The 15,115-nt window shown below is 40.3% G+C and overlaps 2 protein-coding genes across 3 annotated transcripts; both read right to left on the bottom strand.

Moving 5' to 3' along the window:
• Nucleotides 1–681: 681 nt before the first annotated feature.
• amn (amnion associated transmembrane protein) lies at nt 682–2,308 on the bottom strand. Its single transcript, XM_004071650.4, has one exon. It carries the CDS (start codon nt 2,241–2,243, stop codon nt 822–824), a length of 1,422 nt encoding a protein of 473 aa, XP_004071698.1. The 5' UTR covers nt 2,244–2,308; the 3' UTR covers nt 682–821.
• Nucleotides 2,309–5,929: 3,621 nt separating this feature from the next.
• On the bottom strand, nt 5,930–14,688 carry hid1a (HID1 domain containing a). Of its 2 annotated transcripts, none has more exons than XM_011478144.4 (19): nt 14,486–14,688; nt 13,819–13,968; nt 12,551–12,721; nt 11,586–11,702; nt 10,463–10,569; nt 10,232–10,348; nt 9,683–9,890; nt 9,557–9,613; nt 9,324–9,464; nt 9,148–9,238; nt 8,905–9,056; nt 8,741–8,819; nt 8,478–8,642; nt 8,181–8,408; nt 7,224–7,375; nt 7,063–7,149; nt 6,899–6,990; nt 6,644–6,802; nt 5,930–6,563 (listed from the first exon to the last, which is right to left on the bottom strand). In XM_011478144.4, the coding sequence occupies exons 1-19, from the start codon at nt 14,549–14,551 to the stop codon at nt 6,500–6,502; spliced, it is 2,403 nt and encodes an 800-aa protein (XP_011476446.1). In that variant the 5' UTR covers nt 14,552–14,688; the 3' UTR covers nt 5,930–6,499. The 2 variants fall into 2 exon arrangements, with proteins under 2 accessions (XP_011476446.1, XP_078807038.1); XM_078950912.1 differs by lacking the exon at nt 14,486–14,688 and adding an exon at nt 14,154–14,302.
• Nucleotides 14,689–15,115: the final 427 nt, after the last annotated feature.

The following is a 15,115-nucleotide window of genomic DNA, read 5'->3' as shown; positions in this document are numbered from 1 at the left end:
ACAATATTTCACCTCAGCCTCCACAGGATATGCATTTGTCCTTACATTTTCTGATTTGAACTGGTTTTAGTCACATTAACTTGGTTTGTTTTGAACAGAAACCAAGGCTATCATCCTGTTTAGTCACTTCATATGAAACGTTTGGTCATAAATAAACCGAACATTCTTTAAAGAGGGTTTTCTACATGGTTCTATAGGGGTGAGAACCTTTACCTCAAAGTCTAATGTTTATACCATAAGATGATAAGATTTAAGATTACATTTTGGACCTTTCTAAATGAAACATTCCAGTTTTCTCTTCCTGCTGGTGTAGAAATAACATCCCCATAAAGATCTCAAACTTCCTGTGAGAATTCAGAGACTCAGTATATGTTTAAAAACCTTAATGAAGTGCATTTTACCCTTTATATGTGACAGTCTGTCAAAAAAGATATTATAAAGTGATGCTTTTTTTAACATTTCCCAGCTGCCTTTACCGTAAGCTTGTAAAACTCAAGCGACATAAATGTATTGTACATAAAGGAGATTTGTCACATACGTGTGGTGGTAAATTATTATCGTTTGAAACCTGCAAAACAGCCCAGTAAAGCATAGGGTGGGTCAAGATTACTGCAGCTTTACTGCCGTCAAATGTGTTACGAATGATGACAACAGCAAATCACAAATTCATTCTGCCATGTGTTCTGGTATTTGTCTCGCAACTTTATTTGATCATTAACAGCTTAACATGTCAGCCCTTAAAAACTGAGTTGTTGTGAATCACGAAGTGAAGAGAAAAACAATCAAATTAAGACGTGTTAGAGTGAAAGTAGAAAAGGTCTTTACACTTTTAGATCTATTTCATTTTCATCATACACTGGATTTACAAAGTGCACACCTGTCTGAGTCATAGAGATTGACTGGCGGTCAGTCCCATATAGACCGGGAATGTTAGACATCGTGTTCGGCTGGTCAAACATAGGGTTATCAAAGCCGTGGTCAATAGTTCCACCAAGATCTCCAACATCCGTGTTTCTTCTAAAGCTGCTCAGAGATGGCATTGTGATTGTAGGCATGGATGGAAGCCGAACGACCCCCTTTTGGATCAGCACAGCCCCGACGGCAATGAGTGCAATCATTAATAAAACTGCAATGACAACTCCAGCCACCATCCCTGCATTGCTTCCAGACAGATCACTGGTATTCCCAGAAGAAGCTTGAAATTCACTTCCTGTGATTCCTATTTCTGAGCCATGAGAACCAATATCTGTCATTAAGTCCTGAGCCAGATCCTCTGAGACCTTCCCGTCCTCTCCATCCACAATAACTACCTGGATCTCAGGTATTGTGCTGAAAGGAATCACGCCCAGCAACCTCTGTGACTTGAAGACTTTAGAAATGCCCAGCTGAATGGACTTGTATTTTGGCAGAATAAGGAAAAGATGATGTATCCGTTCCCTGTAAGTCTGCACAGTGAAACCTGCGGTGTAATCGATTGTTACAATGGCACCGCACACCTCACAGCAGTGTCCCACCGGAGAGAGTGGCTTCTTACAGCTCACAGTAGCACATTTTACAGTGCTACAGATGAGCTGATGGTTTACAGAGTTGCCACAGTCACAGCCAGAAGAATCTCCACATCCTGGGTTTCCAGCAGTGACTGCTGAAGATCCGTGAAACTGCATTTGACCAGAGCGGGAACTGAGATATTGAGAAAACTCTGCTCTGCTGTCAAATGTTTTCCCCAGCACAGAGACAGATTTCACAGGGATGGTAGGCTGGCTGGAGCTGGTGTCCACTCTGAAGGAGGAGAGGGCTTTGAAAACCACGTCATCTTGCTGACAGGGGACACTCTCCTCGTGGACTGCAAACAGGAAATTTCCAAGCTGAAGGTCATTCTGAGACGCTGCTGCTTGCCACAGAGCCGGGTTGAACCACTGCAGAGATTCCGAGTCTTGGAACTCGGTCGTGGTACCTGAACCACAAGCCGGGTCTTTTCCACCGAGAACGTAAAAGCCAGCCCCCGAATTCAGTATGAGCTCTCCGTCGACCGGCAGCCTCATCTCCTGGACAGCATGCGTGGTCTCCACAAACACAGAGACCTTTCTTTGAGCCGAAAACAGAGCTATGTCATTGCCACACGGAACCTTTCCCTTGTCCCAGTTGGTCTTATTCTCATAGTTGGTATCAGGAATCCATTGTTTGTAGAGAGCATTTGTTGCCCCAAGACAGAACAGCAGGAGCACGCCTGGTGCTTGCAGCATCTTCAGTGTTTGTGACAGACGGAAGGACGGTTGTGTGACCTTTGGCTCCAGCCTTGTGACTAGTCATGAGGCCGGATGCACACTGTGTCCAAGGACTTTAAATGACAAGCAGGTGATCTGTAAAAAATTGACTTTCTCTGAAGAGCAATCTGAGTGAAATGAAAACAAGGTTTAAATTAGTTTCTCTGCATTTTTAATGGGATTTAGGAATGTATTCATACATGACCTTTTTCTATTTTCTCTGGTCTAAGTGTGTCACTGAGAATTTTCAATTTATCAAATGAAATAAAAAGTTTTTTACTTTTGAAATCTTTACAAAAACAAACTTTCCAAAATTCTTGTTTTTTGTTCATTTAGGAGTCCATCTGCATATTTTCCATCATAAAAAGTCTCGCCCGAATTCTTGGGATTTTCAGATGTCAAGTAACCTGAACGGCAGGTTTCCTTTGTGGGACCAGACTGCTTCTTGGAAATGCACGTTCAAAAACACAACTTTCTACAGGGGAAACAAACATGGCAATAAAAACGCTCATCAGCAAAAAGTAAGTGAACCTGTTTACTTTTATTAGTTTCACTTCATGCAGTTGGTCAAGTTAAACAGAAACGAGAACAGAATTCCTTTCCTAATTCCCTATTTTACGACTTTTCTTTAAGAGTGCACAAACTTTATCATTAAGCAACTACAACAAACTCTTTTTTGTGAAAGAAAAATAGTCAGCGATCTGCAGGTTCTGCCTAATTAACATTGAAACTGTTCATGCTCAAATTCCAAAGGATATTGCAGAGGCTCAACCTTCAAATGCTAAAGCAGCAGCTATAAAGGGAAACCTCCAGACTTCTCCTAGTATAGAGGTTCTGTCTACCAGAAAATAATAATAATTAGCTGCAAAAGGCCTAATAATAAGAAAATAATCTGTTAAGCAAAGTTCACACCGACCTTGACAATGCACGTTCAAAAAACTACTTCCTATGAAAGTCTTTGTAAACGTGTAAATGCTTGTTTTGGGCTTCCGTGTTCAAAACTCTCGCATTCATGCAAAGTTTCACAAAGATTTCAGGTTCAATGTACAAAATGCACTGCCATGGGAACATGATTTGTAAGTTAAACCGAGTCAAACGTTGACCAATCAGGGAAGTGACAACTGTTTGAGAAATAATCATGGAGGAGAAATTAACAATTGTGGTTTGTGCTCGGCTGGAATTATATGACACCATAGATCGGAGTAGAGCAGTAAGGAAAAAAAGCCTCTAACAAAAATTGCAAGATTTTTACATTTCACACCAAGCATCCTTCAAATGTAGGTGCTCTAGTAAAAAGAAACAGACTCTGCTTGTCTAATGTGAACACCATGCTAAACACATGTTCAAGAAAGACCTTTTAGCACTTTCTTGAACACATCACATGCCCAGTGTTAAAGTAGCATTGAGCTCAAAAGTGGGAACTTTCAGATGACAAAGATGTCATTTCCTCTATTAAATCATACAAACTTGAATGTGCAACAGTTAGGCTTGTTTGCCAAGGGCATCTGCCAGACAGCTGGTTACCTTTGTTGTATTTTAATTTCTTAAGTAGCATTTCCTGTTGCGCAAGTGGTTTCTCGATGAATCCATGTTGTTGTGTTTCTAAGAAAAGTACTTTGATACAAACCAAAAAGTTGTTATTGCCAACACTTGCAGTGTTGGCAAAACTGAACAGCTCTCTGCATTCAGACTTCCTTGCACTGGGTTCATGCCAGAGAGTGTGTACATCAAAACAAAATTCCTGCAAGGAAAATGATTTTCTTTTAATTCCTAATGTGGTTCCTTCACTTCCCCAATTTTTTTGAACACAATTCAAAACACAATAATGGTGTATATTCAAATGCATGATTTTCAATTGACTGTATAGTAGTTATTCATGACTTGGCATCTTCCACAAGCTGTGAAGAGATGTGGCAGTGTTATTTTACAATCCAGCACAGATTGTTTTTATTGTTACCTCAAAATAAACTTTGTTTTAATACACATTTCATATTTTTTAAGAAACATTTCATGTTGAGTTAAGAGAAGCTGTATTGTGAGAAGTCTTAAAACTTCAAGTATACATTAGATTTCTGTCAAACAAACTGAATTGGTAAAAAAATTGACTCATCTATTATTGACGTAAATAAACAACTTTATAAGTATTTTAAACGTTGTTTAAAAAAACTGTAATTAACCTATGTTTTAGTCTGGATGTTTGTCATCTTTTTTTGTGGATAAAAATAGAAGGAATGGGTCAATTTTCAACTTCTTTAAGGGGATTAACAAAGTATGGCTGAACTGAATTCCCATGACCCTGAACTTATAGCATGTCAGGAAAATGGTTGGATGGATGGGATTTAATGAGTTGAATATCAAAATACCTTTCTTAGAAATCAGACAACAAGGATTATATAAGAAGCTTAAACACGCTTTAAAAAACATGCTGTTATGATGAAGCATCCTAAAAACAGGAATGGTAAAATCAAACACTGATTACAGATTTCTACTTGAGCCAAATGTCACAATAAATCTTTTTTCCCCTTTTGCAGCTCTAACATATCCAGATGTGTTGCTCTTTGAGAATGATTTCTTACAGTCTGAGTTTACAGCAAACATGCTACATGTCAGACAAACAAGCACTCCAACATCAATGTCGCCCTGAATACACCTGCTATTCTAAGTGCAGACACACCTGCTGTGGAGCATGTAGATGGAACTTCAGTGACGTCAAAACTCCTCTGGGTGCAGCTCGAAGTGTTACCAGGTCACATCGTGGTAAAAGGCGAATACTAGTGTAACGCTTTTCTACCTTCCTCAAAAGCCCTCAGAGCATTACAGTCACAGTCCCATTCAACCATTCACACATCTACTGCCGAACACCTTCCACCAGAATCAAAGTGGGGTTCAGTGTCTTGTCCAAAGAGTTTTCTACATATGGGTGGGCAAGGTAGGAACTGAACCTGTAAAATCCCAATCTGAGGTCTACCGCTGCACCATGGCCGCCTATCACCACTCATGAACATTTAATAAATAGTAACAGTTGCAAATGCTATTTTCCTTTTAATGGATGGTTGCATTCTGTAAACACTTGGCACTTTTCATAGCAAGGATCAGGTTGCAGAGATTTTTTTCCCATGCAGAAGTTATAAAAAAGCCAGCTAAACTTGGAAAATGTATTTTAATTATTCTTTTTCAACCAAGAATCTCATCAGCTCAAATTAGGTTCTCTTAAAAAGAGATTAGATCTGTCATTTTAACTTGTTAGAGAGAAAATTGTTAGAAGAGTTCAGGAGATGAGTGCCATCTAGTGGCTGCAGTTTGAGGGTGTCATGTTTAAACTTAATTAGAAATTAAGACACAGTTATACAGTAAAAGGATCTGGGCACGCTGGACATGCTTGATATTGGAAGCTAAGCAACGTTGGGGTTGATTGGTTTTCATTGGGACTACCAGATGCTTTAAATTACTGTAACCACATGGGGGCTCTTTTGAGTGTTTCCGTGGTCCCAAAGTCCCAGTAAAACTGCATCTAAATCACATGTAAGGACTATGTGGCGATTCGCTGTAGCAACCTATGAGGAGGGTAGCCAAAAGGGAAAAAAAATAAAAACAATAAAACAGTTGCTAGACATTCAATTTCAAATGTTTCAACAAAGAAAGTTGATCAAAAACAGTCCACACACTTCACGGATTGATATCAATATATAATTTAAGGAAAATACACTTAATAGCATGAACCACAGTAAGCATTGCCATCCAGAACAAAAATGAACCCTGCTCATAATCACACTTAAAAACATGTCATTTGTCTGCAAACACAAACTATACAGCCACAGCAGACAACTCAAGTTCACATTGAAGCACAAAAAAGTACAATAATCAATGTGAACATCCAGTTACATCCAGGACGCAGCACACGGCTTAGCTGAAAAGCGCCACATCATCTATAACAAATCTGACAAGTTAAATATTTTCTATTCTGCAATGTCAAGAAAGGAGCCTCAGCCTTTAGCAAACACTGCAGTCATTTCGGTATTTCGACATTCAGTGGTCCTGAAGATTGAAGAAATGTATAAACACAGTTGTATGGACTTTAGTGCTTCTGGGGTAAAGAGACAAAAATCTTTCTGCTTTCCAATAGGTTCCTCTAAAGGGGCAAACATCATCACACAGAGAAAGTTTAACACAGTGTGGTTTGTCAGGAAAGAAGCAGATAGTGATGGGAGTCCATTTCAGTCATAAAGCTTTCCGTTTTACATCCTCTGGATCTCAAAAAGGCGGACGTCAGTGTCATACCAGATGGGAGGATCCACATTGCTAGACAAACAGAGAAAGCTGGTTTTAGTTTTAAAGGGGTTGGATTCTTGTCTGAGCTGCCATTATTACGCCCAACTTACCGCAAGTAAACAACACCCCACATGTAGGTACGAAACCACATGGCGGTCCCAGCGTTGGCCTGATACTTTCTGATGAGGATGGGGTGAGGAACTGGCAGCAGGCCCACTAATGTGCCGTGCTGAAGGAACTTCAGGATCTCAGATTCATCTGTTAGGCCTCTGCAGGAAAACACAGCTCGCTTAAAGTAATCTGGAGATGTGTTATGAGAGTTTGGAAAAAGTGCATCAATCTAAAGAATCAAATTAAACACCAACTTGTCGATGCAGATCTTTTCCACTTGTGGGACTAGCACTTGCAGAAGACGCATGATAGTCTGCAAGGGTAGCTTGCACTTCCAAGAGAGGACCTGGAAAAAAAAATACATAGAAATTAGCTTCATGACACTAATTGAAAAAATACTGAAGCAGAGAAAACTGACCCATTCTGGCGTGGGAGCCCATAATGACGCCGAGGACGCACTCGACAAACGCCTTCTTTGCATTTCTGCTTCAGTGTAGAAAACATCCTGAGAACGAGGGAAAATAAAATCAACATACATACTTATGAGTCAGCACGTTAATTCAACAAAGACACACATACTTCCATGTCTCTGCCAGAGTTGGACTCTGTGTCGCTTGTTCCAGCAGCTGCACTTAGGTCTGACTGGACCGGCTGTGGGGAATCGGTCTTTGGAACTGAAACCATGGTGCCATCCTCTGACACCTGGGACTTCTCCGTCAGCTTATCAATAGCTGAAAAACATCAGGAAAGATGGTACTCTATTATTTATTTATTTTTCATAACCAACACGGAGAATTTGTACTCATCAAATTGTAATCTTGGAAAATGTATGTTAGATTCACAAAAGCTGCTGTTGATTTTTTATGTTGCAGCTAAACACATCTGTTCTTCCTCTGACCTGAGGAGCATCACCTTCTTCAGTTGCACTGAGCAAAAAGTCTCTACAGAGACGGGACAATGTTTTTCCTTCAACCTGCTGTTGCCTTATTTCCAGCTATGCACAGAAAAAATGTCCAATATGTTAGCCAATTTTAGAGCCAAAGTGGCTTTAATATTCATTTCCATCAGTAGGTGTCAATGGATTAACTTCAGTCATATTACAAAACAACCTATCATATTATAAGTACAGAACAACATTTTTTTCTGTATAGAAATGGAAAAATGTGAAATGGAGATTTATTCTCTTGTGAGTTAATTTAATGGTAAATGTTCGGGTACAACTGCTTGCTGCATCCCAAAGCTGTCCAATGTAAACATTACAAAACGTTACATGAAATATCACAAAAAAACACTTTAGTGATGTGTCAAGACAGAAACGCTTTTAGGAAAAATTGATTCTAAAATTTCAGCTTTTTTAAATTGTTAAAGCAAGCCGGTAGTAAATACAGCAGGGTTTTTTTCTCCTGTCATTTAAAAACATGACAAACGCACACATAATGTGTTTTTTTTTCAAATATATAGTAAATACAATACAAAAAAAAAAAAAACTAACAAAAGAAGAAAGAAATCCATACACCAAACAGCACATAATCATACCTGGTATAGCAACCAGACTGGCCTTCAGGGTGCCGGGCTCTGCTGGCACCGCAGGGCGTGAACCCTCCATGGAGACAGTCTCTTGGGAGTTTGTGCGAGAAATTAAATCTGGCGACTTCTTCTTTTTTTGCAAAGCCTTTTGGATCGAGGCAGGGTCAGAGGCCAGGTTGGCCAGCTGGTGAAATACATTCCTCTTGCGGATGATGGCGTACACCAAATTACAGTTTCCTGATAGTGACAGACATTTTATGAGTGGAAAAATAACAAATCTGGCATATTTCTAATATTTTTTTATACCATCAAACTGGTACTGAATAATGTTGTTGAACGTCTCAAGAAGGAAGAAGACGAGATGATGGTTCTGGGCTGTGGAAAACAGGTACCAGGAGGTGGAAAAAGCCTCCAGCAGGTGGAGCAATTTGTTGGCCGCAACCATAGACAAGCTCTTCAAATAAGGAGAAACTAAAAAGAAATGTGTTAAATAAGGGTCTTGTATTGAAAAATAAGCAACAAATTGATCTAACAGGATGAAAAATGTGCTCCAGAAATAAAGTATTTACCATTTACAATAATGGTGAGAAGGCAGTCATAGAGAGGCTGGAGTCGCTGGTGGCCCGTAGTGATTATCTTGTGAAACACCTAGAAAGCAAACAGTGACAGCTGTGAGAGTGACTTGTGCTTTAACAAGGCTGTATCCAACTAAACGGGCAGCGGTGTGTCTCACCACGATGAGCAGGTCAGCATGGGTGCCTGTGAACACTGGGATGTCCATGGGGACATGCAGGGAGTACGGCTTATTCAAGCGCACCCCAAAGTTTCTCTCGCCACTCAGCAAGAGCAAAATGAAAACACCGATGTGCATGAGTCCCACACGGGCTGCAGAAGGAGCCATCAAAGGAAAGGTTAATTCATTTTTTTGTCTGGTCAAAATTATATTTGATGAAATGATGTGCGAGAGGAGGCCCACATTGATCGGCCCTGGCATCGTTAAGATAGTAAAGGATAGGGACCAGAATGTCGAGGACGTCGCTGCTCTTCAGGACGAAAAACAAGAACTTCTGTGAAAAGTACGCAAACAGCACTGGGTTACTTATAGAAATCAAAATCTTTGATGATTCTCATTTTATTTGAGTTCTGTTTAACCTTATTAAAGTCACAAAGCTTCCAGAAGAGCACCAGCAGCTCCTGGTGGAACTGGATCTTCTTGGTGGAGTTTGGCAGATAAGTCTGAGTGAGCGGATTGGTCAGCAGACGAGCAAGTCCCTTCAGTACAAAGTCAAAGTCCTAAAAGTGGAACACAAAAATACTTTGAACAAGTGACATTCATCCCCTGTCTATATTTTTTCCTCTTCATATAAAAATAATATTAAACCTACTTCCTCTCTGTGAATTCTTGACAAATAATTCACAAACAGGTTTTCCGGCCCTGTAGGCTGCACATACAGATGGTTACTGTAAAGCACTGAAAAGTCGATAAGATGGCGACTTCTGCTGTGCTATACCTCCTGCTCCTCAATGCTGGACGTAGAGGCAGGCGGTTGGGGAGCCCCTGCGTCATGCTCCAGCGTCACAATGAGAATCTGAACGGCCTGCTCCACCAGCTGCTCCCTGTAGTCCGAGAAGAGCAGGTGGTTGTACGGGATGCCGTAGCCCACGGGATCGTAAGCGCACACCACATTGAGCAATGACGTAAACAGAGGCAATGCATGTCTGTGGAGAAAAAAGGTACAAAGTGGGAATCCGTCACTTTTCATGTTTTTTGTATCAACTCCTTAAGGTTAGGGCTGACTTTCACCTAAAAGCACACAGTTGTTCTAGAGTGTTTCATATGTAACATCAGGGGTCACCAGCCCTGTTCCTCGTAGGCTACCGCCCAGCCTGTTTTGCAGATAACCCTGCTTCAGTAGATGCTGATTAGCTGGATTGAATCAGCCCAGTTTCTGATTGACCCAACACACCTGATCCAGGTGAGCAGCAATAACTGAAGCCCACGAGGAACAGGGTTGGTGACCCTTGATCTAGAGGAACAAGGCAATTGTCCATTTCATTACCGATTTTCAGCAGAGCAGAAGAACGTCACCCAGGGGTTGAGGACGGTGTTGTCCGATGCAGGGGGCAGATACATGGTCTCCGAGAAGCAGGTCAGTAACAATCTCAACAGTTCTGTCCTGCATGCAGGTTAGAAAAGCATGAAGTCAGAGAGAAGGAAAAAACAAAACAAAACAAAGACGAGGGAATTTGATGATGCAGATTTTGCAGCTGCAGAAAACCGTCTGACTCACCGATTCAAGTCGTGGATATAGTTGAGAGGCGGAGACTGTGCAAAACCCACCCCCGCTTCCCAGATGTATTCACAGCTGTCTATAGACTGCATGCTCTCTACTGAATCCTGTCCAATCAGAAAAAAAGTGTTTTTTTTAATCATCTGACGATAATTGTGTTGTTGTTTTTTTTACATGTTCTTGTGGCATTTTTCTGATGGAGGACATATATATAGAAAAGTGTGCTTAAAAGTTCATGTCTGTTTATTTTTTTACTCATATTGTTGTGAATCAGTGGCAGATAAAAAAAATAGTTTTAAAAAAAGAGCCTTTTTGGGATGTCGAAAATATGCTTGGTGAACCACAAGCTCCCTGCTCTGCTCCATTGTGATGCATCCACTAGTGGACAAATAGGACCTTGTACATCTTCATTTTCCTCGTCTGAGCTGGTATCAAACTCAGAACTGTACGGCTGGATAGCTCCAGTATTGCTCACCATTTTTGTTGCAATGTCAACAAAAATGGCAAAGCCTGTAAAAAGAGAGATTTCTGAGCAACAGGGAGGGGAAGGCGCATTCCCGCCAAAAAATCAGAAGCAGATTTCTAGTGAACTACTGCCACTCTGAAGAAACTATGTCCTAACAACAGAAAAACCTTTTGAGTTGGCCTAAAAATGGCATAATCATAATCATAATTAAAAGACCACTCGGAACACTTTTGAAATAGATCAAAAGATTATCAGAGTGGGCTTTGAGTTTATTATTTTGGTAAATGTCTACATTCCAGTAAATAATAAAATTCAAAAACCCTATATATTCACTAGGAAGTCAAAAATGTACATGTACTGCATTCCTGTCATACCTAGAAAGGAAGATTTCTTCCTGGTGTGACTGACCGTAAATCCTTTTCTATTTTGTTCCTTCAGTCAAACTTGAGAGTCAGGTTAGTCAGGCAAGCACATAACAGGAAGGAAACAGATCCCAGGCAAACATGGACCAAACCTTAAATCAACAAGTTACTGTAAGCTTGAGAAAGAAGTCGACATCTCGCTGCAGCCTGTCACTGACAGTTCCTTTGCTGGAAGGTGGTGAGATGACACATGAATGGCAGTGGACAGCAGAGTGTCAGGACACTGAATACTCACTGGGCCTCTCTTGTGGCTGTGCACAGTGAAGTCAGGGCAAAAGAGGAGGTCAGCAACAGCCAGGAGAAGCAATTCAGCCAGCGGTCGAGCTCCATCATCTTCTTCCAACTCATTCATCTGAAAATAAAGGACAAGAGGGATGAGTTGAATGTGAAAAACAAAAACAGCAGCAGGATGGTTCGCTAAAATGCTTAAATGACCCTGTTACATCCCCACAAATGCATTTTTTAAGGCCAATGATCCACTGAAAACAAATATTTAAATTTGAGGAAAGACCAGCCTTAAAGGGACGATGGGCCTAAATTCAGTATCTCTAAATACAGAAACTGATACCACAATGAAATTCCAAAAAGCTAAAAGAACACGAGGTTTGCAAAGTTGAGCTCAAAAATATAAAAATTCGTCCTAAATTTCAGGTAAATCCTCAAAAAACAGTCATTCGAAATAAACCCAATTTGTTAAACAGTCATCACAAATAACTAAAATTATTTCCAGCTATGCAAAGAAAAATTTCCAATATGTTAGCCAATTTTAGAGCCATAGTGGCTTTAATGTTCATTTGCATTAGTAGATGTCATTGGATTAACTTCAGTCATATTACAAAACAACCTATCCTCTTATAAGTATAGAACAACATTTATTTCTGTATAGAAATGGAAAAATGTCAAAATGGAGATTTATTCTCTTGTGAGTTAATTTATTGGTAAATATTTAGGTACAACTGCCTGCTACAAGAGCCAGAGTGCATCCCAAAGCTGTCCAATGTAAACATTACAAAATGTTACATGAAATATCACAAAAAACACTTTAATGCTGTGTCAATACAGAAACATAAACAAAACTCTTTTTTGGCTTTTTTTTTTTTTAATTGTAATAGCATTCAAGAAATTCTGCATAAAAAACTTTCTAATTGTCTTGGTTTCTACACTTAACATAATGTGACCCCCCCCCCCCCCCACACTCACCCCAGCCCGCCCAGCACCGGGCACGGTCGACCAGAAGAATCCTCTCCAGTCCTGGTCTTCAAAGATGTAGGGAAGAATCCTAGTTAGGATCCGAGTGCAGTTCAGGACTACTTGCCTCTCCCTCTCAGAGGGGCAGCCAGACTCTGCTGCCTGCACCAGCTTCTCAACAGCCTGGGCAAACAGAACACAATGGTTGAAAAAAAAAGAACAGGGTAAGGGATCATATCTGCCGAAGTTGGGTCAAGTGGTATTAATTGATTGTAGGATTTGAATTTTGTGTTGCAGGATGCAATGTCCATCCAGAAAATTGATTTGTTTTTCCTTTCCATTAAAGTCCCACTCCAATTATTTTTTTGATCCATCGTAAAAGCGTTCCAGTGGTCTTTTAATTCTGATTATGCTGTTTTTAGTCAAAATGTAAAAAAATCTTAACTGTTTTCTAGTACATAGTTTTTGCAGAGCAGCAGGAGTTTACTAGAAATTCGCCTCTTGAGTCGTGGGCGGGACTGTTGGCACAGGGTGAGCCCACCCCCATTCCCCATCATCCATCTGTTTACATGCTTTCCCTCACAACCCTAACCTAACTTTACCGGTGAAACAAAAATAGAGGAGCTATCCAGCCATAGTGCTTTGAGCCAGATCCCAGCTCTGAAGAGGAAAAGGAAAGCTCACATGGATTTATTTTGTCTGCTAGTGGATGCATCAGAATGGAGCACAGCAGGGAGCTTGTGGCCTGCCCATTGTAGCACCGGCATCACTGCTACAGCCTTTCTTGGTCTGCTCATGATTTACAGTGATATGAATATTTATACATCTTCCATCATGAGACTGAAACTGGCACAAGAACATGCTAAAATCAGCTATTTTTTTTCACATCAGAATGGGCCTTCGGGTTCAGTACTTGAATCACAAAAATAATTGTTTTTGTTGTTTTTTAAGTCAGAATTAAATATTTAAATTTCTTTAATAATTTCATGTGTGAAAATGGTAATGAAGTCTTGTAAGTAAATATAGCTTCAAGGGCTTTATCAAATTATCCACTTCACCCCTGCCGTCTGTTTTGTCTCTAATGGGCAGCTCCAAGCTTGGAGCAAGAAACAGGAAGCAAAGAGAAAGGAAGGGACTCTATTGTTTTCTCTGGAAATCTGTACAAGGCTAAAACAAACAAAAAACAACAAGGAAAAAAAACTGTCCAACTTGTGAATATATTAACACAACTTTTGTGGGTGTATTTAACCACAGAAAAGGGGTAGTCACTCCGTGTGTACCTTGTAACAGAGGGTTGCTAAGTTAGACGGGGACTCCTCTCTCACAGCTCGGATCTCAGCTGCTGGCACCAGTGCAAAAACATCCTGGACTGTGGTGGTGGCGTCTGTCCAGAACTGATCCCAGAATGCATCGTCTGTGGCTTCCACTGGCTGTGGAAAAAGATCAAACATGTTGTTGTTTTTTTCTCCACTGAATTGTTTCGTTAGGGTTTTCGTTTTACACGGATCTTTCAGAATGAATCAGTGCACGCAGGTGCGCTAATGGAAATGTAAACATGCACGCTTGTTCTGGTGGCTGTGCGCGTATAAGCAAACGTCTTTATTCCAGGACTTACGTCATCAGCAATGATTTTGCGAAAAGCCACCATGTATTAATGTCGAAACTAAATCCGTTTGAATAAATGGTTAGGGTGCATCCCAGAACCGACGACCCTTTAATCCGATTAATACCTAAGAAACGCGCATTTTAAAATGTGAATATAGCAGAATATCATCCTGGAATATGCAGTACTGCACATCCATTTAAAGAAGGTACGCCACATAAAGCTGTTGGTTTTTTTGTTGTTGCCACCACAACCGCATCTTCTTGGTGATGCTCCCTGGATGCGCTCACCAGCTCTGCGTATTGATCATGTCGCTCCGCTCAGAAACACGGGGGCGCCTTTACCTGTGTTTTGGTCGTCAGCTGGATCACTGCCTTCCTGAAATTCAGCTTAGAATCACTGCTGCCCATTGCTGCTGCTTTCTCTCAGGCGTTAAGGTCCGCAGCTACTGAGAAGAAGAAGCCTGATAATCTCACCTCCGTCGTGCGCAGCCGTCGTTGGCGGAGGCGTTAGTTTAAACTATTGGCTGGCTGGACACACCGGCTGGGTGTAACTTCCGGGTGACGATTCGCCTTATAAGATGAACTGTTTATAGTAATATTAACATGCACACACACAAAATAATTCAAACTTTGGGCAAATATTTATTTGTGCTGGCAATCCAGTCTAAGAAATATTAGTCAGAGAGGTTTGATAAAGAAATATGACATGTATTCAACATTGTACAGATGTAATAAAATACAATTTTACTTAAGTTAAACGGAACAAGATGTATACTGTATATACCACTGTCATTTATTATATTTATTAATATGTCTAATTATTCTTAGTTTGATAGGTCATTGTATGAATGTATAACCGATGGTTGTAATGTTTTTTAATTCTTATTTGATTGTTTGAAATAAACCATTTCAATACAAAAATTAAAAAAAAAGTCATGCTGCCTTTACGTACTACTCACAAGGTTCCCGATT

Source organism: Oryzias latipes, chromosome 8, assembly GCF_053564925.1.
Source record: "Oryzias latipes strain Hd-rR chromosome 8, Olatipes_Hd-rR_3.1".
Lineage (NCBI taxonomy): Eukaryota > Metazoa > Chordata > Actinopteri > Beloniformes > Adrianichthyidae > Oryzias > Oryzias latipes.
This window is presented reverse-complemented; position numbering and strand designations above follow the sequence as displayed.

Coding starts and splice junctions, on each gene's coding strand:
- hid1a (XM_011478144.4), bottom strand. CDS start 14,551: ATGGGCAGCAGTGATTCTAAGCTGAATTTCAGGAAGGCAGTGATCCAG. Junction 12,722..13,818: donor TAGCAACCCTCTGTTACAAG/GTACACACGGAG, acceptor CTGTTTGCCCAG/GCTGTTGAGAAGCTGGTGCA. Junction 7,376..8,180: donor CAGTCTGGTTGCTATACCAG/GTATGATTATGT, acceptor GATGTTTTTCAG/CTATTGATAAGCTGACGGAG.
- amn (XM_004071650.4), bottom strand. CDS start 2,243: ATGCTGCAAGCACCAGGCGTGCTCCTGCTGTTCTGTCTTGGGGCAACA.